The 25,393-nt window shown below is 40.8% G+C and overlaps 1 protein-coding gene across 40 annotated transcripts in view; it reads left to right on the plus strand.

The window, feature by feature from the left end:
• The window catches only part of PBRM1 (polybromo 1), a 151,468-nt gene that overhangs the window by 40,260 nt on the left and 85,815 nt on the right, over positions 1–25,393 (plus strand). For 28 of the 40 annotated variants that reach the window (XM_017955406.2, XM_021934344.2, XM_021934345.2 and 25 more), the window contains 7 exons: positions 1,349–1,434; positions 2,810–2,905; positions 4,118–4,209; positions 12,231–12,444; positions 17,665–17,806; positions 19,670–19,767; positions 22,105–22,149. In XM_017955406.2, coding sequence (XP_017810895.1) covers positions 1,349–1,434; positions 2,810–2,905; positions 4,118–4,209; positions 12,231–12,444; positions 17,665–17,806; positions 19,670–19,767; positions 22,105–22,149 — 773 coding nt within the window. The remainder of the gene's footprint in view (positions 1–1,348; positions 1,435–2,809; positions 2,906–4,117; positions 4,210–12,230; positions 12,445–17,664; positions 17,807–19,669; positions 19,768–22,104; positions 22,150–25,393) is intronic. The other 12 variants (XM_031663298.1, XM_017955412.3, XM_031663293.1 and 9 more) reach the window with 3 other exon arrangements.

Below are 25,393 nucleotides of genomic sequence, written 5' to 3' on the forward strand. Positions count from 1 at the left end.
GTCCTTGTATTCCTAGTTCCTAATAGGACATTTTAATAGTATACAGTACTAATTGTTGTTATAGTTAAGAATTTTACTTTGGGTCTAATTATTTTTTCTAACTTGAGTTTTAAAGAGAAGGGAAACTTAAGCAAGTACATTCATTGTAAACTTGTGTATATAATCTTTAATCTTAGAAGTGCATCTTTATTTTGACTTTTAGCTCAGCGTACACAAGTAGAGTTCCTTGTCCGTAGTCCCTCACTTTATCTGCGGTTTTGCTTTACTATGGTTCTGAGGTCAGAAAATATTAAATGGAAAATTCCAGAAATAAGCACTTCATAAGTTTAAATTGCACACCATTCTGAGTATTGTGATGAAATTCATGCCATCCATCTCTGTCCTATCCAGTCACACCTGGGACATGAATCATTCCTTTGTTCAGCCTGTCCACACTGTGTACGCCACCTACCGTTAGTCACTAAGTAGCCATCTCAGTTATCAGATTGACTGTTGTGGTATCACAGTGCTTATGTTCAAATAACCTTATTGTACTTAATAATGGCCCCAAAGCACAGAAGTTGTGATGCTGGCAATTCAAAAAGTTTTAAAGTGCGCCCTTTAAATGAAAAGGTGAAAGTTCTTGACTTAAGAAAGGAAAAAAAAAAAAAAAAGGTATGCTGAGATTGCTAAGATCTACAGTAAGAACAAATCTCCCAGCTGGGCACTATGGTTTAGGCCTGTAATCCCAGCACTTTGAGAGGCCAAGGCAGGAGGATCACTTGAGGCTAGGGGTTTGAGACCAGCCTGTTCTACATAGCAAGACTCTGCCTCCACCAAAAAAAAAAAAAAGAAGAAGAAAAAAAGATGAATCTGCTGTTCATGAAATTGTAAAGAAGGGGAAAAAAAAAGTTCCTGCTAGTTTTATTGTTGCACCTCAGATTGCAAAAAGTTACAGCCACAGTGCATGAAAAGTGCTTAGTTAATATGGAAAAGGAATTAAATTTATGGATGGAAGACTTTGGTACTGTCCAAGGTTTCAGGCATCCACTGGGGGTCTTGGAATGTATCCTCCATGGACAATGGGGCATTACTGTATTATACCATTAGATCTTTGTCTAAATATTACTTGACTAATCAGGAAAGAACTAGGAGGCATTTTAACTTATACTTAATTAGTGACAACTTTATGAAGATAGATATTTTGGAAGCTTGTAGAAAGGTTGGAGGATGCAGCTTTGTGAGTATTGAATGGAAGTCTGCTCCAAGTGGAAAGAGTGCCATAGAAGGTGCCTAGTGCATGAGTTGAGGGCATTAAGCTGTCCTTTTATCTGTTCCTTTTTTAAACCAAGTAATTTTATCTTGACAGGATGCAAATTCAATTAAAAAAATATTTTATATGAAAAAGGCTGAAATTGAACATCATGAAATGGCTAAGTCAAGTCTTCGAATGAGGTAGGTTTAAGAAAATGTCTAGGCTGGGCGTGGTGGCTCATGCCTGTAATCCCAGCACTTTGGGAGACTGAGGTGGGCGGATCACGAGGTCAAGAGATAAAGACCATCCTGGCCAACATGGTGAAACCCCATCTCTACTAAAAATACAAAGATTAGCCAGGCATGGTGGCATATGCCTGTAGTCCCAGCTACTTGGGAGGCTGAGGCAGGAAAATTGCTTAAACCCGAGAAGTGGGGGGTTACAGTGAGCTGAGACCGCACCACTGCACTCCAGCCTGGCGACAGAGCAAGACTCTGTCTCAAAAAGAAAAAAGAAAAGAAAATGTCTAAAACCCTTATGCCTTTATATTTGCTGAATTTTCTAGGTAGTGAAATCAATAAACATAAATACAGTATGTGTTGAATTTAAAGATGATACTTACAGTTAATATTATGATTCTAAAGATAGTAGTAACTCTTAGCCCCTTTGCTGCCGAAGGGCTTCATTTAAAAAGAAACATTTTTAAAAACGTTACATCACTATATACTTTGTACAAATATTATTAATTTGTACAAATATATATACACATATAATATGGTATACATTAATATTACACAGAATAGATAATAGTATAGCATTTATATATAATATTAATTGTATATATTCATATTTTCGGTAAGGCTATTTAGCCAGGTATCAGGAGATCCAGTCTCATCCTGGCTTTTCCTTGTACTAGGACTGTGACTTTTTTTTTTTTTTTTTTTTTGAGACAGAGTCTCACTCTGTTGCCCAAGGTGGAGTGCAGTGGCACAATCTCGGCCTGCTGCAACCTCCACCTCCCGGGTTCAAGCAATTCTTCTGCCTTAGCCTCCCGAGTAGCTGGGACTACAAGACACACGCCACCGTGCTTGGCTAATCTTTTTGTATTTTTAGTAGCGACGGGGTTTCACTATGTTGGCCAGGCTGGTCTTGAACTCCCAACCTCGTGATCCACCCACCTCGGTCTCGCGAAGTGCTGGGATTACAGGTGTGAGCTACCGCACCCAGCCAGGACTGTGATCTTGAACTAGTCTTAGTTCTAGGATTGCATTTCCCCCCACCTGAAATGGGAAGGTTGGGTGACGACTTTCAAAGCTTTCCTCTGGCCTTGACATTGTTTCAGTACTGGTCCTCTGGTCACTGCAGTGACCAAAAGCTCCCCTAAGACCAGCCATGGTCTGTTCTTCCCTGCAGAGTCCCCAGGGCCTGAAGCAGAATCTGCTGCATAGTAGAAGTTCAGAAGTATTTTAGCATTTCTATTTAGAAGAGAAGAAAATGGTTGTGTGTGTGTTTGTTTACCCAGCACTCTAATTTCAGCTACCAAGTTTCTAAGCTTTTTATCTTATCTCTGGATAGGACTCCATCCAATTTGGCTGCAGCCAGACTGACAGGTCCTTCACACAGTAAAGGCAGCCTTGGTGAAGAGAGAAATCCCACTAGCAAGTATTACCGGTGAGAAAAAGAGTGTTTAGTCTGAGAGTTGACCTGTGCTTTTAAAGATAGGCGTACTAGTATTTGCCCAGTGGCTATCTTGAAGGAATATTTTTGGGTATAGTTTGGTTGTTACGAAAATCTGTTGTCAAATGGTTTATTTAAAAGGTTGAGTTACTAGGGTGGGCGCGGTGGCCCTGTAATCCCAGCACTTTGGGAGGCTGAGGCGTGTGGATCACTTGAGGTCAGGTGTTCGAGACCAGTCTGGCCAACATGGTGAAACTCCATCTCTACTAAAAACTACACAAATTAGCTGGGTGTGGTGGCGGGTGCCTGTAATCCCAGCTACTTGGGAGGCTGAGGCAGGAGAATCATTTGCTCGGGAGGTGGAGTTTGCAGTGAGCCGAGATGCCACAGCACTCCAGCCAGGGCAACAGAGGAAAACTCCATCTCAAAAAAAAAAAAAAAAAAAAGATTGAATTACTAAAGTAGGCCTTACACCACCTCTCAGACGATGCTTAAGCATTGTTGCTCAGGCAGTGTTTAATGTTAGCTACCAATAAAATGTGAGGTTAAATACTAATAGGTTTTTTTAATTCATAATATAATTTGGGTTTTTTTTTTTTTTTTGGTTTGTTTGTTTGGTTTTTGGGATTTTTTTTGAGACGAAGTTTTGCTCTCATTGCCCAGGCTGGAGTGCAGTGGCACAGTCTCTGCAACCTCTGCCTCCCAGATTCAAGTGATTCTCCTGCCTCAGCCTCCTGAATAGCTGGGATTATAGGAGCCTACTACCTCACCTGGCTAATTTTTTGTATTTTTAGTAGAGACGGGGTTTCACCATGTTGGCCAGGCTGGTCTCAAACTCCTGACCTCAGGTGATCCACCCGCCTCAGCCTTCCAAAGTGCTGGGATTACAGGCGTGAGCAACCATGCCCAACCTCATAATAGAATTTGTATCGTAAAATATGAACGTCTTAGAATTATCAGCAACTGTGACTGAGTCCTTATTTTCCACTCCCTCTTTTCTAAGAGGAAAAAATAGTTTTCTTGGCTGAGATTGATTTTGAGAACCATTAAGTACAGAGATAAACTAAGGAGGCAATTGAATAGAAATTATTTTTCTTTTATCTTAACACTTTGTTAATAGTTCCTGTTCCCTGTTAAGTAACCTAATTATTATAACATCCTTCCCTGTCTTCTAATTGCTTTTTTTTTTTTTTTTTTTTTTTGTAGCAATAAAAGAGCAGTACAAGGAGGTCGTTTATCAGCAATTACAATGGCACTTCAGTATGGCTCAGAAAGTGAAGAAGATGCTGCTTTAGCTGGTAGGCATTAGGTTTTGACTAGTGAAATGCCTTCTTAGTGGATCCTTCTGGCTCAATGAAATTGCAGTGATTTTGTTCTGGCCTAGAGTTTGCTGGTTTGAGAAGTACATGCTATTTTGTTGTATTTGATTGTACTCTGGTTGTCAGACTTACCAAAAGGTTAATGCTTTGTCTTGTCTTAAAATTTGTATTTTGGTAAATAATACTTTTGCAAAAATAATTGATAACTTTTAGCAGATCCCGGTTTAAAACCTGTAATGATAAATAGTGAGTACTAGTAAAAGCATCAGGAAATCTCAGAAATCCACATTCATCTTAGATTTTCAGGCTTTAGCTTATATTTTCAGTATGCTCTAATTTCTTCTCAGCTTGTCTTTCTCTTAAGTTTGGTATATTATTTTCCCCTTTACTATAGATTTTTTATGTGTAAAGATAAAATTCGTTTCATTAACTTATTCTGGTATATCCTTTTCTTTTTTTTGAGACGGAGTCTCACTCTGTTGCCCAGGCTGGAGTGCAGTGGCATGACCTTAGCTCACTGCAATGTCCGCCTCCCGGGTTCAAGCAGTTCTTCTGCCTCAGCCTCCTGAGTAGCCGGGACTAGAGACATGTGCCACCACGCCTGGCTAATTTTTGTGTTTTAAATAGAGACTGGGTTTTACTATATTGGCTAAGCTGGTCTTGAACTCCTGCCCTTGTGATCCGCCTGCCTCAGCCTCCCAACGTGCTGGGATGACACCACGCCTGGCCTCAATTTTATTATTGAATGTTACACAACAGACTTCTACAGTTGTATCTTGTTTTTAACTAAATCTCCTATAGAAATTTCATAATCACGGCCGGGCGCGGTGGCTCAAGCCTGTAATCCCAGCACTTTGGGAGGCCAAGGCGGGTGGATCACGAGGTCAGGAGATCGAGACCATCCTGGCTAACATGGTGAAACCCCGTCTCTACTAAAAATACAAAAAACTAGCCGGGCGTGGTGGCGGGCGCCTGTAGTCCCAGCTACTCGGAGGCTGAGGCAGGAGAATGGCGTGAACCTGGGAGGCGGAGCTTGCAGTGAGTCGAGATCGCGCCACTGCACTCCAGCCTGGGTGACACAGCGCGAGACACCGTCTCAAAAAAAAAAAAAAAAAAAAAAAAAAAGAAATTTCATAATCACTATAGACTATTATGTATAATTTTACTTTTTTGAAGCATTGATCTACAGAATTAAGTATTTCTTTATTTAAATTGTGCCTGGTCTTATCAGAAATTGAAAAAATATTATCTTGTTGTTAGCATTCTTTTTTGTTGATTATAAAAGTGACACACGACCGGGAACAGTGGCTCACACCTGTGATCTCAGCACTTTGGGAGGCTGAGGTGGGTGGATCACTTGAGGTCAGGAGTTCAAGACCAGCCTGGCCAACATGGTGAAACCCTGTCTCTACTAAAAATACAAAAATTGGCTGGGCATGGTGGTGCGCCCCTGTAGTCTCAGCTACTCTGAAGGCTTAAGAGATTCACTTGAACCGAGGAAGTAGAGGCTGCAGTGAACTGAGGAAGTGGAGGCTGCAATGAGCCGAGATCACACCACTGTACTCCAGCCTGGGCAACAGAGGCACTCTGTTTACAATACAACTCTGTCTCGGGAAAAAAAAAAAAGGTTATATGGCTGGTTACAAGAGACACATCAAATATAAAAACATAAGAAAGTTGAATCTAGAAGGATGGATAAGGCCAGGTGTGGTGGCTCACACCCATAATCCCAGCACTTTGGGAGGCCTAGGTAGGAGGATTGCTTGAGCCCGGAAGTTCAAGAACAACCTGGGCAACATGGCAAAACGCTGTCTCTACAAAAAATACAAAATTTATTCAGGCGTGTTGGTGCATGTCTGTAGTCCCAGCTACTTCGGAAGCTGAGATGGGAGGATCCTGAGCCCAGGGAGGTCGAGGCTGAAGTGATCACACCACTCCACTCCAGCCTGGGCAACAGAGTGAGACCCTGTCTCAGAAAATAAATCAATAAAAAATAAAAATAATAAAATTGGACTTTTGTCTTGAAAAAAAGAAAAGGGTGGCTGAAAGATACACCAGGTAAATAATAACCAGAGTAGCTACACTGACTTTTGATAAGATGGACTTTCAAATAGAGATCATTACACAGATAAAAAGGATTACCTAATGATGATAGAAGGTTAATTTCGTCAGCAAATTAAACTGTAGAAGAGCTCAAAATATGTAAAACAAGCAGATGAAACTTTACAGAGAAATTTAAAACACTTCCTTTAGTCTGGGAGCCCTCTTCTCTCAAGAGCTTAACAGAAAATCAATGAAGATAAAGATTTGAACACACTTCTTCATGTAAGTATTTGTTTCCTATTGCTGCTGACACTGTGCCACAAACTTAGTGGCTTAAAACAACGCAGGCTGGTGCACTGGCTCACGCCTGTTATGCCAGCACTTTTAGAGGCTGAGGCAGGAGTGTCAGTTGAGTCCAGAAGTTTGAGACCAGCCTGCTCAACATAGAAACACCCTGCCTCTACAAAAAAAAAATTTTTTTTTTTGAGACGGAGTCTCGCTCTGTCGCCCAGGCTGGAGTGCAGTGGCCGGATCTCACCTCACTGCAAGCTCTGCCTCCTAGGTTTACACCATTCTCCTGCCTCAGCCTCCTGAGTAGCTGGGACTACAGGCGCCCACCAACTCGCCCGGCTAGTTTTTTGTATTTTTTAGTAGAGACAGGGTTTCACCATGTTAGCCAGGATGGTCTTGATCTCCTGACCTCGTGATCTGCCCATCTCGGCCTCCCAAAGTGCTGGGATTACAGGCTTGAGCCACCGCGCCTGGCCAAAAAAAATTTTTTTTTTAAGACAGGGTCTCCCTCTGTCACCCAGGCTGGAGCAGTGATGTGATCTTGGCTCCCTGCAACCTCTACCTCTGGGCTCAAGCAATCCTCCCACCTCGGCCTCGCTAGTAGCTGGGACCACAGGTACTTGCCACCACACCTGGCTAATTCTACCAGAAAAATTTAAAAATTAGCCATGTGTAGCTACTCCAGAGGCTGAGATGGGAGGATCACTTGAGCCTGGGAGGTTGAGGTGGCTGCATTGAGTTGTGATCCCACCACTGCACTCCAGCTGTGTCTCCAAAAAAACGAAAAGAAAGGAAACCTTTAACAGGAAAGATCAATAAAGTCAAAAGTTATTCTGTTAAAAGCCTTAATGAAATAAACAAGTCTGAGGTGAGATTATCAAGAAGGCATAAATAAACAATATTGGCGGGGAGGAGAGCATACAGAGTTTTAAAAAAGACTGTGTGAATAAGGCTGGGCTTGATGGCTCACGCCTGTAATTCCAGCACTTTTGGAGCCTGAGGTGGGAGGGATCATCTGAGATTGGTTGGGAGTTTCAAGACCAGCCTGGCCAACATGGAGAAACTTTCCCCGTCTCTATTACAAATGCAAAATTAGCCGGGCGTGGTGGCACATGCCTGTAATCCTAGCTACTTGGGAGCCTGAGGCAGGAGAATCACCTGAACCCAGGAGGTGGAAGTTGCTGTGAGCCGAGATTGTGTCATTGCACTCCATCCTGGGCAACAAGAGCAAAACTTTGTTCCCCCTCAAAAAAAAAAAAAAAAAAAAAAAAAAGTAAAAGGTGTGAATACAGTTATGAAGATATATTTAAAAATTTAGATGAACAGATTTCTAGAAAATAAGTGCCTAAAACGGATTCAAGGATAAAAAGGCTGACTCACACCTATAATGCCAACATTTTGGAAGGCAGAGGCAGGAAGGTCACTTGAGTCCAGGAGTTCAAGACCAGCCTGGGCAACATAGCGAGACCTCACCTCTACAAAAAGAAAAAGAAAAATTAGCTGGGTGTGGTGTGGTGCATGTCTGTAGTCTTACCTACTTGGTAGGCTAAGGCAGGAGGATTGCCTGAACCCACGAGTTCAAGTTTGCCATAAGCTATGATTATGCCACTACACTCTAGCCTTGGCAACAGAGCGAGACTTTGTCTCTTAAAGAGAGAATATGAGGTCAGGAATTTGAGACCAGCCTGACCAATATGGTGAAACCCCGTCTCTACTCAAAACAGAAAAATTAGCCAGACGTGGTGGTGCATGCCTGTAATCCCAGCTACTCGGGAGGCTGAGGCAGGAGAATTGCTTGAACCCAGGAGGTGGAGGTTGCGGTGAGATGAGATCATGCCATTGCACCCCAGCCTTGGTGACAGAGCAAGACTTCGTCTCAAAAAAAAAAAAAAAAAAAAAAAGAATAAAATACAGTCTTCCCAGTAGAAAACACCAGGCCAAACATTTAAGGAATAGAATTTTAAATAAACTCATGCAGAGAATAGAAAAAGAGCTCCGCAGTTCATTCTGTGACTCTAACATAACCTGTGAATCTAATATAACCTAGATATCAAAGCCGAACAAAATATAAGCACATTGTCTAGCGGTGTGTATAAAAGATAGTAGATAATGACAGAGTTGGGTTTAGGATTAGAAAATATTAAAAAAGTAATATTTACCACAGTAACAAATTATAAGAGTAAAATCATGATTTGCTCAGCAGATGCATTGATAACTGTTTCAGTTCCCATTCAAGATAAAAATTATTTGCTAACTAGTAAGAGAGGGGGATATTGACAGAGTATCTCCTTTTTTTTTCTCTTGAGACGGAGTTTCGCTGTTGTTGCCCAGGCTGGAGTGCAATGGCGTGATCTCTATTCACTGCAGCCTCCGCCTCCCAGGTTCAAGTGATTCTCCTGCCTCAGCCTCCGAGTAGCTGGGATTATAGGTGCCTGTCACCACGCCTGGCTAATTTTTTTTTTTTTTTTTTTGTATTTTTAGTAGAGACATGGTTTCGCCATGTTGGCCAGGCTGATCTCGAACTCCTGGCCTCAAATGATCTGCCTGCCTCGGCCTACCAAAGTACTGGGATTACAAGCATGAACTACTGTGCCCAGCCTCCTTTTTTCTTGAGACTGGGTCTCACTGTGTCACCCAGGCTGGAGTGCAGTGGCGTGATCTCAGCTCACTGCAACCTCCACCTCCCAGGCTCCAGCAGTCTTTCCACATCAGCCTCTGGTGTAGCTGGGACCACAGGCACGTGCCGCCACATCCAGCAAATTTTTTATATTTGTGGTAGAGATGAGGTTTCATCATTTTGCCCATACTGGCCTCAAACTCCTGAGCTCAGGCTGTCTACCCACCTCCACCTCTCAAATTGTCGGGATTACAGATGTAAGCCACTGTGCCCACCAAGGGTATCTCCATTTTTAATGGAGAAAAGTAACAGCATTTCCCTTACCAACAGAAACAAGGTAATACTGTTACCTTTGTTAGTCACAGTACTAGCCAGCCTACAGTGGCAGCAATGAAGGTGTAAGAATCAGAAAAAATGTATAAGGATTACAGTTGACAGTTTTTTTAAAAGATGCCACTTACAGTAGCAACAAAATATGTATCTAGGTGTCATTCCAACTGCAGGCTCTTTAGGGGAGAGATCAGAGGTAGTAGAGTCAGAAAAGACTAGTTTCAAATTCTTACCTGCTTCTAGCTCCATGACTCTGGTTCCTAATCCCCTTCAACTGCTTTTATGTGGTGAGTGAACTTGTGCAAGTAATTAAACTCATGTGCTCAGTTTTCCCATTTGAAAAAGAAATGATACCCATCTTGTATGGTGGTTTTAGGATTACCTGAGGCTGGTACTTATCAAGCTCTTAACACATAATTGGCCGGGCTTGGTGGCTCATGCCTGTAATCCCAGCACTTTGGGAGGCCGAGACAGGCAGATCACGAGGTCAGGAGATCGAGACCATCCTGGCTAACAGAGTGAAACCCCGTCTCTACTAAAAAATGCAAAAAATTAGCTGGGCGTGGTGGCGGGCGCCTGTAGTCCCAGCTAATTGGGAGGCTGAGGCAGGAGAATGGCCTGAACCCAGGAGGCGGAGCTTTCAGTGAGCCGAGATCGCGCCACTGCATTCCAGCCTGGGCAACAGAGCGAGACTCTGTCTCAAAAAAAAAAAAAAAACCACATAATTACATTTTTTTTTTTTTTTTTTGAGGCGGAGTCTCGCTCTGTTGCCCAGGCAGGATTACAAGCATGAGTCACTGGAGTGCAGTGACGCGATCCCTGCTTACTACAATCTCCACCTTCCGGTTTCAAGTGATTCTCCTGCCTCAGCCTCCTGAGTAGCTGGGATTACAGTCACCTGCCACCACACCCGGCTAATTTTTTATATTTTTAGTAGAGACGAGGTTTCACCGTGTTGTCCAGGCTGGTCTTGAACTACTGGCCTCATGATTTGCCCACCTTGGCCTCCCAAAGTGCTGGGATTACAGGCGTGAGTCACCACGCCTAGCCTAAATTCTTAATAAATGATTATTGTTCTTACCTGGGAGTACATAGCAACTATATGTTTATTCTGATCCATCAAGAAAAATTTAAATTATGGTTCTTATACACTGTTTAGGAGTTTGGAGAAATGAGCAACATATTTTTTATTTTTATAAAATGAATTACGTTTTGTTTGCTTTGGTGTTTTTATGATTTCCTTCTACCTAAAAATTCCCTCAGCAAGGGAATACTCCTCAAGGATGTTTTAAATCAGTGGGCAAAGTCACAGAGACTTAAGGCTAAATTATGTCTGATAGAATCAGCCCAATCTAGGCCGGGTGCAGTGGCTCATGCCGGTAATCCCAGCACTTTGGGAGGCCGAGGTGGGTGGATCACAGGGTCAGAAGGTCGAGACCATCCTGGCTAACATGGTGAAACCCCGTCTCTACTAAAATACAAAAAAAATAAATAAATTAGCCTGGCATAGTGGCACACACCTGTAGTCCCAGCTACTCGGGAGGCTGAGACAGGAGAATCATTTGAACTCAGAAGGCAGAAGTTGCAGTGAGCCGAGATCACGCCACTGCACTCCAGCCTGGTGACAGAGTAAGACCCCCATCTCAAAAAAAATAAATAAGTGAATAAATAAATAAATAAAAAAGAATCAGCCCAATCTAAATTTATACTATCCTAAACTTCATGTTACTGTTTTAATTCTGGGATCTCTGAATGGTTACTTGCTCCTTTTGGCCAGGTATAGCAGACAGTCTCTGAAGAAAGCACATTTCAAAAAGAAACTGTTTTGCAACCTTTAAAACTAGTGTACTTTTACTATTTAATATTCTATTTCTATGTAATATTTCTCTAAACTTGCAATTATGTTAAGCATTTTTAGCCTTATCTTTAATAAACATTAGAGAGTTTTTTTGTGTGTGTTTGTTTTTTAGACGGAATCTTGCTCTGTCACCTAGGCTAGAGTATAGTGGTGTGATCTCTGCTCACTGCAACCTCTGCCTCCTGGGTTCAAGCAATTCTCCTGCCTCAGCCTCCTGAGTAGCTGGGATTACAAGCGCACGCCACCATGCCCAGCTAATTTTTGTATTTTTAGTAGAGACGGGGTTCACCGTGTTGGCCAGGCTGGTCTCGAACTCCTGACCTTATGATTCACCCTCCTTGGCCTCTCAAAGTGCTAAGATTACAGGCGTGAGCCATCACGCCCAAGCCTTAGAGACTTTTTTTTTTTAAAGTAATTATTTCCTTTATCTTAGAATTTTTTTTTTTAAAGGGCCAGACGTGGCAGCTCACACCTGTAATCCCAGCACTTTAGGAGGCTGAGGCTGGCAGATCGCCTGAGCTCAGGAGCTTGAAACCAGCCTGGGCAACATGACGAAACCTCATCTCTACTGAAAAATCCAAAAATTAGCTGGGTGTGGTAGTGTGCGCCTGTCGTCTTAGCTACTCGGGAGACTGATCTGGGAGAATTGCTTGAGTACCAGAGGCAGAGGCTGCAGTGACCCAAGATCGTGCCCTTGCACTCCAGCCTGGGTGACAAAGCCAGACCCTATCTCAAAAATAATAGTAATAATAATTTTCAAATGTATTTAGTTCAGTCTGGAAGGTTGTTAAATGAACTTTAAAGTGTGGTTCTTTCTTCATCTCATTCTTCCCTTTATAAATACTTTTTTTGTCTTTCCAGCTGCACGTTATGAAGAGGGAGAGTCAGAAGCAGAAAGCATCACTTCCTTTATGGATGTTTCAAATCCTTTTTATCAGCTTTATGACACAGTTAGGAGTTGTCGGAATAACCAAGGGCAGCTAATAGCTGAACCTTTTTTCCATTTGCCTTCAAAGAAAAAATACCCTGATTATTACCAGCAAATTAAAATGCCTATATCACTACAACAGATCCGGTAAGATGTCTTCTGCATTATTCAGTATAATTTTATTTTGTTGTGGTTGAGCCTGCACATAATGTATTCCTTCCTAAACTGGATAAGGATATTAAAGGTAAAAATAGTGTTTTTTTTTTTTTTTTTCTTTTTAACCTCAAATTTTAATTGTTCATTACCTTTTTTTTTTTGAAGACAGAGTCTCACTCTGTCGCCAGACTGGAGTGCAGTGGCACGATCTCGGCTCATTGCAGCCTCCACCTCCTGGGTTCAGGTGATTCTCTTGCCTCAGCCTCCTGAGTAGCTGGGACTACAGGCGCACACCACCATGCCAAGTTAATTTTTGTATTTTTATTTGAGACTGGATTTCACCACTTTGACCAGGATGGTCTCAATCTCGTGACCTCATGATCTACCCACCTCGGCCTCCCAAAGTGCTGGGATTACAGGCGTGAGCCTCTGCACCCGGCCTTAACTGTTCATTATCTTATAACTGAACAAAGTACAAAAATCTTTCAGCCTTCATCTTTTATTAATATTTTAATTATGACAGTCTGTATTTAAGTTCTGTATCTATAGTTGAAACCCCAGGATAAGCATAGTCAGTTCCTGGAGAATTCATTAACTGAAACCATACCAGAAAGATGATTCATCTTGTTCTCTTTTTCTGTTTAGAAAATGTTAAAGTGATCATTGGGCTACCAGACAGAATACTTAAATCACAATACTATCATTAAAAATAGTAGGATGTCTCAACCACAAAAAAACAACCCAATTCAGAAATGGGCAAAGGACTTGAGTGGACCTTTCTCCAGAGAAAATATACAGCTGGCTAATAAGCACATGAAAAGATGCTCAGCATCACTAGTTATTAGGGAAATGCAGTTCAAAACTGCTGTGTGACACCGCTTCACACTCATTAGGATGGTTACTTTAAAAAAATTATTATTATTATTATGGTTACTTTAAAAAAATTATTATTATTATTATTATTATTATTGGTGTGTATGTGGAGAAATTGGAACCTCTGTGCAGATAGTGGGAATGTAAAATGGTATAGACACTGTGGAAAACAGTGTGGCAGTTCCTCAAAAAATTAAACATAGAATTACCATATGATTAAGAAATTCCATTTTGCATATGTACCCCAAAGAAATGAAAGCAGGGTCTCAAAGAGGGATTTGTAAACCTATGTTCACAGCAGCAGCATTCACAATAGCTAAAATTTCTGTTTCTGTAAAAAGCTGAACAGGTGACCATTCCCAAAGAATCATAAAAATTCAAAACATTCAAAGGAATAAATATCTTTAAGAAGGCCGGGCGCGGTGGCTCAAGCCTGTAATCCCAGCACTTTGGGAGGCCGAGATGGGCGGATCACGAGGTCAGGAGATCGAAACCATGCTGGCTAACACGGTGAAACCCCGTCTCTACTAAAAAATACAAAAAATTAGCCGGGCGAGGTGGCGGGCGCCTGTGGTCCCAGCTACTCGGGAGGCTGAGGCGGGAGAATGGCGTGAACCCAGGAGGCGGAGCTTGCAGTGAGCTGAGATCCGGCCACTGCACTCCAGCCTGGGCGACAGAGCGAGACTCCGTCTCAAAAAAAAAAAAAAAAAAAAAAATATCTTTAAGAAAAGTTAACCAAAAATCTTAAGTTGGAATCAAATGAATGTGTTCAAAATCACTTGATTTGCCTTCCATCTTTTAATCAATCTCTGTGAATTTTGATATTACCTGTACCTTCCAAGCTCCTTTCTTATGTTATAAATTTTCGAAGATATTTATTGTTTTCAGGAAATCAATAAAAATTCTTAGACTTTTTGGTATAAAGAACAGAAAAACGGCCGGGCGCGGTGGCTCAAGCCTGTAATCCCAGCACTTTGGGAAGCCGAGACGGGCGGATCACAAGGTCAGGAGATCGAGACCATCCTGGCTAACACGGTGAAACCCCGTCTCTACTAAAAGTACAAAAAACTAGCCGGGCGAGGTGGCGGGCGCCTGTAGTCCCAGCTACTCGGGAGGCTGAGGCAGGAGAATGGCATAAACCCGGGAGGTGGAGCTTGTAGTGAGCCGAGATCCGGCCACTGCACTCCAGCCTGGGCGACAGAGCGAGACTCCGTCTCAAAAAAAAAAAAAAAAAGAACAGAAAAACAGTTTAATTGGTTCCGCTGTACCTTCTTGTTTATTTAAATTAAAAATAAACTAAAAAATATCAAAAGTTGGCCAGGGGAGGTGGCTCACATCTGGAATCCCAGCACTTTGGGAGGCTGACACGGGAGGATCGCTTGAACGTGGGAGATGGAGGTTGCAGTGAGCCAAGATCATGCCACTGCACTCCAGCTTGGGTAACAGAGTAAGACCCTGTCTCAACAGAAAGGAAGAAGTAATATTATAAAATATGATGCTTTATAGCAAAATACCCAGATAGAGTCAAGAAGCAGATAAAACTACCTTAGCTAAGTAACAGTAAGTTGGCTTCATGGCAGATAATTAAGCTTCCAAATAGTAGGGATTAAAATTCTTGTGCTTGCTGGATTCTAGGAAATAAGGCTGGCTAGCAAAGTATGTTTCATGCTTTTGCATTTGTAACTTTTGTTTTCACCATTTGATCAGTAAGATTTTATATATATTTTTTTTTTCTTTTTTTTTCTTTTTTTTTTTTTTCTTTTTAATAGAGATAGGGTTTTGCCATGTTGCCCAGGCTGGCCTCAAAATCCTGAGCTCAAACGGTCTGCCCGCCTTGACCTCCCAAAGTGCTGAGATTACAGGCGTGAGTCACCACGCCTGGCCTTGATCAGTAGGATTTACGGTCCTTTTATTTAATCCAGACTTTGGAGGTCCTGTATACAAGTAGGATACAGAAAATTAGTTTATTTGGTCTTATTAAAATAACATGGAAATTAAGACTGACATTCATTAGGGAAATAGCCTAGAAATATGTCTTTTATATTCTTTGCCTTGAGAAAAGGTAGTGATAGTCTTGCAGATGTTAAGTTGTTCCCTGTTCAAATTTATGAACAATTTTTGTTCTTGGTTTCCTTTCTCCTTCATTCTTTTTTTTAAAAATTATTTAAATAGTCTTATTACAGTAGCTTAGTTCGAAAATAGATAAATTCTTAGCCAGCTCAGTCCCCTGCCAACACAGCCTTCTTCCAAGTTGAAATTTTCTAATATAAACTTTGCTTTAAGTCAGTAATATCTCCCCTCCCCTTTCTAATTTATGACAGTTGTGTGGCACACAGGGGAGAGTAAGGAATAGGGAAATTATTGAAGCCCAGCATACTAAAGTTCTGAAGGGTCAACTATTATGTCTGATATTGCTGCCTTCCGAGGATTGTGAGCCAGTGGTGCCTGACAGGAGCCTTACTGTGCCTACGATCCCTTCCATTGTGGTCTACAGAGCAACAGGGAAGTGTAGGGGCAGTGCTATTCAACCGAACTTTCTGCAATGATGAAAATGTTTATTGTCAATATTCCAGTGTGATAGACAGTAGTCACATGTGGCTATTGAGCACTTGAAATGTGGCTAGTGCAATTAAGGAATTAGATTTTAAGTTTTATTTAATTTTAATTTAAATAGCCACACATGGCTAGTGGCTACTATATTGTACAGTGTACCCCTAGGAAGATCTATTGGCAGAAGGAAGATAGTTGAGTTTCCCCAAAAGCAACAAAAATGGAAGAGTAAGCAAGAACTAGATAGTGTGTACTCCATATGCTACCTTCTGCTGTACTGGGATTTGTCCCTCCTATTTTTTTTTCTTTTTCCTCCCCTACTACCCTTGATTAATAGTAATCTGATAAATATCTGCAGGTTTATTATTCGTTGTCATTTGCAAGTTTGGGTTTTCTGTCTATTTGAGGGTGTTGAGAACATCTAGCACTCCACCCTTTGAGTTGACGGGAATAAGTCTGAGGCTGTATTTTGAACTCTAGGTGCTAGCTACACAACCTGGTACTGAGAGCTGAATTTGTTCTTAGTTGTTATTTGCTTCATCACAGAGATGTTCTCTAATATTCATCTGTTGGAGCACAACACAGAATCTGAATATGATTTTGGTAAATTTTAAATAAAACTTGACATGCAGATGCCATTCTTTTTTTTTTTTTTTTGGAGACGGAATCTGGCTCTGTTGCCCAGGCTGGAGCACAGTGGCGTGATCTCTCCTCACTGCAAGCTCCGCCTCCCGGGTTCACGCCATTTTCCTGCCTCAGCCTCCAGAGTAGCTGGGACTACAGGCGCCTGCCACAACACATGGCTAATTTTTTGTATTTTTAGTAGAGACGGGATTCCACCGTGTTAGCCAGGATGATCTCCATCTCCCGACCTCGTGATCCGCCTGCCTTGGCCTCCCAAAGTGCTGGGATTACAGGCGTGAGCCACCGCACCCGTCTGTGCAGATGCCATTCTAAGAGAAAATGTATTTATTCTGTGAAGCTGTTTATACATGTTATTGTTAACTATCTTTGTGATTGTGGTGGTTAACATGCGAATGCTACAGTCAAAAGATTTAAAGTCTGTCCTGTCTAAATCCATATAGTGTTACAGCAAATAGTGACTCTACTTTGTACAAAGTACATAAGGGCTTTATGATAGTAGATACAATAATAATGATTGTGTTTAAGGGAGATACTTGAAATCTTAAGACTTTTAAGTAAAAATCCCAACTTTAAGCTGTTATTTGTTATGTGTTTATATTGGAAGAGTAGAAGTGAATGGACTCTGACATATCTGTCTCTCTTTTACCATCGTAAGACCACTCTTTATTGTTTATAAATATTTTGCACTGTCAGTACTGTCTGTTTAACCCTTATGAACTAGAATGGTCTTTTGTTTTCAGAAATGGGTAGATCACAGTGATTCTTCATTGAGGTCACTTAAAACCTCCCTATTTTTTGTACCTTCATAACGTTCACTTACTAACTATTATCAGGATTTTTCCATTAGGGTTTTTTCCAAGTAGAATATTTGGTTTGTAATTGACCACTTTACTAGGTCCTCTTATTATTTCTTACAGTGTTTTAGTTTATTCTTTTGGATTTTCAAGTAAACTGTCGTATTATCTTAATGTAATGGTGCTTTTGCCTCCTTACTTTGTATCTCAAAATTCATTTTAAGTTCCTAATCAGTATTACCAGTGAAGATACCATCTAGTGCTTTTAAGATTTTGCATTGGACTTTCAGGAAGAATGTTTCATAATTTTCATGACAGAAAATTCTAACAATTTCTTTGTCTTTCACAGAACAAAACTGAAGAATCAAGAATATGAAACTTTAGATCATTTGGAGTGTGATCTGAATTTGATGTTTGAAAATGCCAAACGCTATAATGTGCCCAATTCAGCCATCTACAAGCGAGTTCTAAAATTGCAGCAAGTTATGCAGGTTTGATTTGTTGTTTTTGCTGAGTTTGTTGTATATATGATTAAAATAATTTTGCATGTTTTGAGTGTGTTCTAGTAAGATGTGTGATCCCCCCCACCCTTAGCAGTAATATTACATCATTTGGCTGGGTGCGGTGGCTCACATCTGTAATCCCAGCACTTTGGGAGGCCAAGTTGGAAGAATCACTTGAGCTCAGGAGTTCAAGACCAGCCTGGGCAGCATAACGAGACCCCCATCTCTACAAAAACTGCAAAAATTAGCCAGTCCTGATGGCACATGCCTGTAGTCCCAGCTACTCAGGAGGCTGCGGTGGGAAGATTTCTTGAGCCTGGGAGGTGGAGGTTGCAGTGAGCCGAGATTGTGCCACTGCACTCCAGCTTGGGTAACCGAGTGAGACCCTGTCTCAAACAAACAAACAAAATATATATATACACACACACACACGCACACATATATAGAGAGTTTATATGTTATACTTACATATTATAATATGTATTTATTATGTATTTCATCCACAAGTACTGCTGAATATTTTTTTGGAGTTGTCATGGCTATATAGAGTAGAAATAATAGTTGAGATGGGGGTTAGCTTTCTGATTGGAGGAAGCAGGGATTGGTGCCTGTACAGTAATTTTGGGATTCTCATGAAGTCACCCACCAATCACAGATGATATTCCATCATTTAGATTTTATTCCTGTGGTTCTAGACTTTGTTAAGGTAGGACTGATTCTGTGAGAAAGGACATCTGAAAGCGAATTAATCTTTGTATATTGTCTGTAAATTTATCAGATCCTTTCTGAGAACCCTTGGAAGGATGTCTCAGGTCATGGTTCATCTACAGGTTTTGAGATGAAAAGGTAGATATGAAATACAAATTGGGTCTATCTGACAGTTTTTGGTAGAATCTTTCTGGAAAGGCAAATCTCTGAACAAGGAAGCAACAAAGGCAATTTTAGATCACCCATAGAATCTTCATTTTATATGATTAACACTGAACCTTAGTGCTAAGAGTTTCAGGTGTTACCTTTTTAGTACTCTGTACATTCCCTAAGCCTGCTGCGCTTGGACTTTCAGCTCTGTTTGGCAGAAGGCCTTTAAAAATGCATGTGTTGAAAAGTAGATCTTCTTTCACTTCTTGCGTTAAACTTTATTCTTAGCCACACTGCCCCTTAGAAGTCAGAAGTACTGGCCGGGTGCAGTGGCTCACGCCTGTAATCCCAGCACTTTGGGAGGCCGAGGCGGGTGGATCACGAGACGTCAGGAATTCGAGATCAGCCTGGCCAACATGATGAAACCCCGTCTCTACAAAAAATACAAAAATTAGCCCAGCGATAGTGGCGTGTGTCTGTTATCCCAGCTACTCTGGAGGCTGAGGCATGAGGATTGCTTGAACCCGGGAAATGGAGGTTGTGGTGAACGGGGATGGTGCCACTGCACTCCAACCTGGCGACAAAGCGAGACTCCGTCTAAAAAAAAAACAAAAACAAAAACAAACAAAAAAAAGAAGTCAGAAGTACCAAAGGCCCTCTTTGAGTTGGTTTTGCTTAAATAGGACCAGAGCAGGATGCTTCTACAACTTGCCTCGGTGCTTTTAACCAGTTAGCACCCATTATAGTCATAAATGCTTTGGCTGGTATTGACTCCTCAACCCTGTAGATCTGTTTTTTAGCCTACTCTTTTTGTCATGCAGGCTTTTGTTAAAATTAGTTATTGAAAATGTTTAGTGACTCTTTCATTTTGTACATCCTGCATGTGTTTGTATTTTTCTGAGTGAATCCGATATGTCTAGCTCTTTAACATTCATATATTCAGAAGAGTGTTTGGCAGCGTGAGCTCGACTCCTGACATCTGCTCTGTTTTAGGCAAAGAAGAAAGAGCTTGCCAGGAGAGACGATATTGAGGACGGAGACAGCATGATCTCTTCAGCCACCTCTGATACCGGTAGTGCCAAAAGAAAAAGGTATATATTCTTCTTATAGCTGGGGACATCTCAGTTACTATTTATTTTGTTTTAGATAGGTGAAGAAAATATATATATTTTTAAGCTATCAAGTTGTAAGCTTTAAATATATGGTAATGTGTTGTCTTTTAAAATTCATTTGCAATTGGATGGTTAGTTTTTTTTTGTAAAAGTGCCATGTTACTTTTAGATGACCCAGATGAAAATGACTACTACATATGTAGCTTGGCAAAACATGTTATTCTTTTTGCCGTCTGGGGTTTTTTTTTTTTTTTTTTTTAAGAATGCCACTTAAATCTAACTTGGGTAATTTCTACATGGTGAATTACAAAGATGCAATTTGAATTAGGAAAGGTAAGCAGAAATTTGATACTACCACTGCAGTGAGGTAAGCCATTGGTCCTACCCTTTGTTTGTCCTTGTTCACCTCATCTTTATTTGCCATTATAAGAATGTCAGATTATAAAATAACAAATCATAACTTCTTATAGCTCATAAAATGTTGAGCTAGATTTTTGGGTTTTTTTCCTATCTAACCTTTCTCTCAAGTTCCCTAACCTTTTCTCCTCACGGGTTTTGTGGAAGGGGATCTTACTGTGAGATTCTGAAGCTGGGATCCTATAAGGAATTTTGCAAGACTATCTCTCACCATACAGAGTTTCTCTCGCCTGATCGTTGTGGAACACTGTATTCTCCTTTAATCGTGACTGCCTCACCATCTTTGCAGCAATAGTCAATTCAGGGAAGATACCTTCAATAAGGAGTAAGCTAATCACTAGTAGCAAGGCTTGGCAGATTCAAAGTTGAATGAAGTCTTTAGTAACTGTTGACACAGTCTGTACATGAATTAAGAGATCCACTAAGAAGAATTTAAAAAGTAGTTTAGAAAAGAGAAGCTGTCCTGCTTTCCTATTTATAGATAGCATTTTGGAGAAATTTTTAAGCTTTACCATAGTAACTAAATTGATTGGTATACCCTGAGATGTGCGTCTCCTCCATTACTGGCCTATGAATTTCATCCTTCCAAGTTCTTAATTCCTTGTTATACCAGGGACAGCGGAGGAAAAGTGTGAAACCAGATCAAAGACATCAAGTCAAGAACAACTTTGAGTGTAATTATGTAACTCTACTACAGCATCACCTGTGTTTTCCAGATCAGTCACCTATCAAAGATAAAAACTTCTCAGGCAAAAGAAGGTAATGGAGGCAAAAGTGATGGTACAATTTGTGCCAACACTGGATGAAAAGAAAGATCTTAAATTAGCTGAGTATTAAGAAAACAGTTCCAACGAAGCATTAGCCCAGGCCAGATACTAAAAAATTACTTATCTCTGTGGCTAGTAGTCTGTGGGACACCCAAATAAGTTAAAAGAAAGTTTTTGGCCAGGCGCTGTGGCACACACCTGTAATCCCAGCACTTTGGAAGTCCGAGGGAGATGGATCACTTGAGGTCAGGAGTTCAAGACCAGCCTGGACAACGTGGTGAAACCTCATCTCTACTAAAAATACAAAAAATTAGCCAGGCGTGGTAGTAGGCGCCTGTAATCCCAGCTACTCAGGAGGCTGAGGCAGGAGAATCACTTGAACCTGGGAAGTGGAGGTTGCAGTGAGCCGACATTGTGCCATTGCACTCCAGCCTGGGCGACAAGAGCAAAACTCCATCTCAAAAAAAAAAAAAAAAAGGTTTTGCCCTAAAACCTCCTGTAAAAAGACAGTTAAGCATTATGTTCTTAAAATAAAATAAAATAAATCTTACTTCAGACAAAAAATCTGTTTATGAACAGGTTTCTTAGGAATTGTTTTGTACAAATGAAGTGAAAAACACAAAAGAACCATATAGATCATCCACTACAGTAATAAAAGAATCTGAGTTTGAAATATAGACATGAGTGGACGTTAAAAGATTGAAAGAATTCAGTCTTACACTTTGGACTATGAAAAAGGAAATAACACGATCAGAGTTATATTGAGAGGTTTTGGTAATAAGAGATTTCTTCAGAAGTCAGGCAGACAGTAGCCTAGAAGATTAAGCTAATCTTGGCCACAGAAGTCAGGGCTGAGTTTTCCAAGTACCACTTGACTTCTAAGTGCTGCTGTGATTCTGCCTTCGCCTTTTTTTAATACCAAAGAATGTGAGAAAAATTGATTGTGGGTATATTCTCTTCATTCTGGGGGTGCATTCTTTCTGCCAACATCTGTCTTCCTTGTTGAAATGTTTCAAATATTATCTTTGGACTGAATAATCTTTTTCTTCAACCATACATGGTTTATACATGACCCTCCAATGTTGCTTGTTTTGTTTCTCTTTACATGTAATGTTTGTTTCTGCTTTCCCAGGAACACTCATGACAGTGAGATGTTGGGTCTCAGGAGGCTCTCCAGGTGTGCAGTCCTTTTTTATGCATAAACATCCTTTTAAAGTGTACCTTCTGTGGCATGATCAGTACTGATTAGGTGAAAAGTGAAGCCTTAAGCATGTGAAAAAAGTCTTTATTGGGGTGCCAGTTTATTTTATGAATAAAGAAAGCAGTACAGTTTAAAAAATCTTGTTAGCAAAATAAATTCAGAATTAACCTAGTTCAGGAGTAGCCTTAATTTGTTGCTAGCTTTGCCAGGGACAGAAAGCCCCCTCACCAATCATTGTGGCTGTGTTTCTGTAGCAAAAGGTAGAAGGTGGCAGTGCTGGTGCAGGACTGGCAGGTGCTGATTCCCTTTCAGGGATGCCTTTTACAGATTGAGGGTGGTGGAGGGATCAAAATCAGCTTCATAGTCCAGTGACATTAGTGCATGTGGACATCTATGCATTGGGTCAGTGCTTCTTGAGCATGAATACATTTCCTCAGTCTCTGATCTTGTTCATGTCTTTTATAAAAAACATTCTTTTGCATGTTACTTATGATTTCAAAACAGCCCCTTGTGTAGTGCTTTGTTTTCACATTTGCCATCTGACGTTCACAGAATATCAGTTGCTTATAGAACACTAAACTCTGCTCTTACAGTTCGTAAAGGAGAATGTTTAGTCATCTCTTTTACCTGCCAGGAACATATAGGCCAAGGAAAGAGGCAGGTTGAAAACAAATGAAGTCATTTGGAAGCAAGGTAGTAAAATAATTGCATAAGGTACACTAGTAAGCAGTTGTGTAGGATCGTTGCATGATTGTCCAGATAGCTTTAGGAAAGATTATTTTCCCACTGTACTTTCCCTTGAAAGTTCAGTGTCTTGAGCTTACCCACATGTTACTACCGTATGTATTCCACTCAGTAAAATTGCAATGTTATCATTGTCATCTTCCTAATATTTTCCGAAAGAAAATTTTCTTAATTAAATGGTAAATTTAAGAAAAAGACCATGATTGTCTTCTTTCATATCATTCATAATGTATGGCATTAAAACTAGGTGGTAGTGGAAATAGAAATGGGGGACATCATTGGGTAGTATTATAACCCTGAGTTCTAGAGCCTGACTGCCTAAGTTCCAATCCCAACTGTTCTTATTAGCTGTGTGATCTAAGCCTCATTTCAACTTTATCTGTAAAACAAGTTAATGACAGTACCTTCATGGGATGGCTGTGAGGACCCAGTTAGTTAATACTTTTAAAGCTCTTAGAACTGGGTCTGGATGCAGTAAGTACTCAGTAAATGTAGCTGATTATTTTCTTGAAGTAGCACCTATTGACATCAGGACTTGGTAGATTTTGGTTTTGTTTTTAGTCAGATGTTACTTGTCTGGGAATACTCATTGGAAAAGATGAATGAAGAGATTTTATTTCTTGAAGACTTGAAGGTGAAATATAACAAGCCTTGTAAAAGAAAGAACCTTTGGGTTTACTTAGCTTACTAGTAAGCACAACTGAAGCTCTTAAGGCTTGGGAGCTAAATGCTGGGACACCTTAAAGCCTGTAAACAGGGTTGACTTTGATTAGAGAGGCCATTGGTAAGTAACAACTGGTTTTTTTTAGGAAACAGGGTCTTGCTCTGTTGCCCAGACTGGAGTGCGGTGGCTATTCACAGGTGTGATCATGGCATATTGCAGCCTCAAACTCCTGGGCTCAAGTGATCCTCCCACCTTAGCCTCCTGAGTAGCTGGGACTATAGGCATGCATCACTGCGCAGGGCCGCGCCAACTTTTGGGAAAGGAAGGGTCATAAAAGCAGCATGGTGATTATCAGCTGATTCAAATGTCTGTTCTGGTTAGTTACTTTAATGGCCTTAGGCATTCATTTGCTGTCCCTAAGCCTCAGTTTTTACGTCTGCATAGTTTGGGTAATAATTGCACTTGATTCTGAATTTGAAGATTAAATGAGAGTACATAGTGTTTAGCATTTGGTAGAAGTATTAGTAGCTATAATTTACAAATGTATATAGGAATTGTGTGTGTGTATTTGTAAATATTAGTATATGTAGTAATAGTAGCTTTAGAGGAAGAATATTGATAAGGGTATTTGACAGAGTGGTCAGCCACAAAGTATGAAAGCCAAGGACTAACATTGTGGCACAAAATATTAAAAGGAAAATAGGATGTAGAAGGGCTGCAGAAGTCTTCTAGAAATTGCTGATCAGCCAGGGGGAGAACAAGTGACTGATTTAGGTGTTTCAGGTTGGGTTGGGTTCCACAGGATAGTGTTGATGGTGATCCTGGAAAGTCACATTTGCCATCTCACATCAGGAATTCAGAATAGAGCCTCTGCTAGTGCATAAACTTTGTGCCAATTAGAAAAAGCAGCCATTTCTCAAGACAGTTGACTTGCATCAATTGGAAAATTGTTGTAATATACTTATTTTGCTAGCACAGGACCCTTTATGTCCCATTTCCTATGAAATTCTAAAATCGTAGTGTACTTATTACAACAGTTTCTATGATCTGAACTGTTGTCCTCCTAAGTATTTTTTTGTCTTTTTTTTTTTTTTTTTTTTTTTGAGATGGAGTCTCACTCTGTCTCCCAGGCTAGAGTACAGTGGCATGATCTTGACTCACTGCAACCTCCACCTCCTGGGTTCAAGTGATTCCCCTACCTCAGCCTCCTAAGTAGCTGGGATTACAGGCGCATGCCATCATATCCAGCTAATTTTTGTATTTTTAGTAGAGACGGGATTTGCCATGTTGGCCAGGCTGGTCTCGAGCTTCTGACCTCAGGTGATCCACCTGCCTTGGCCTCTCACAGTGCTGGGATTACATGTGTGAGCCACCATTCCTGGCCTTTTTGTCTTTTTTGAGACAGTTTTACTCTGTTGCCAAGGCTGGAGTGCAGTGGCACCATCATGGCTCACTGTAGCCATGACCTTCTGGGTTCAAACAATCCTCCCACCTCAGCTTCATGTGTAGCTAGGATCACAGGCATGTGCCACCATGCGTGGCTAAGTTTTTTTAAAGAGGTGGTGTCTCACTATGTTGCCCAGGCTGGTCTCAAACTCCTGGGCTCAAGCAGTCCTCCCACTTCAACCTCTCAAAGTGCTGGGATTACAGACAGGAGCTACCACACCTGGCTCCCCTTAAGTATTATGGCCCCTTGAATGCACAATGATGAACAGTCCTGGTTTTGAATTCTTTTAAAATGTATTTTATACATTAATATGCTTAAAGGTGTTGATTTTAAAAAGGAGAATGATTATGCCAGTTACAAGACCT

This window comes from Papio anubis, chromosome 2 (genome assembly GCF_008728515.1).
Source record: "Papio anubis isolate 15944 chromosome 2, Panubis1.0, whole genome shotgun sequence".
NCBI classification, from domain to species: Eukaryota; Metazoa; Chordata; class Mammalia; order Primates; family Cercopithecidae; genus Papio; species Papio anubis.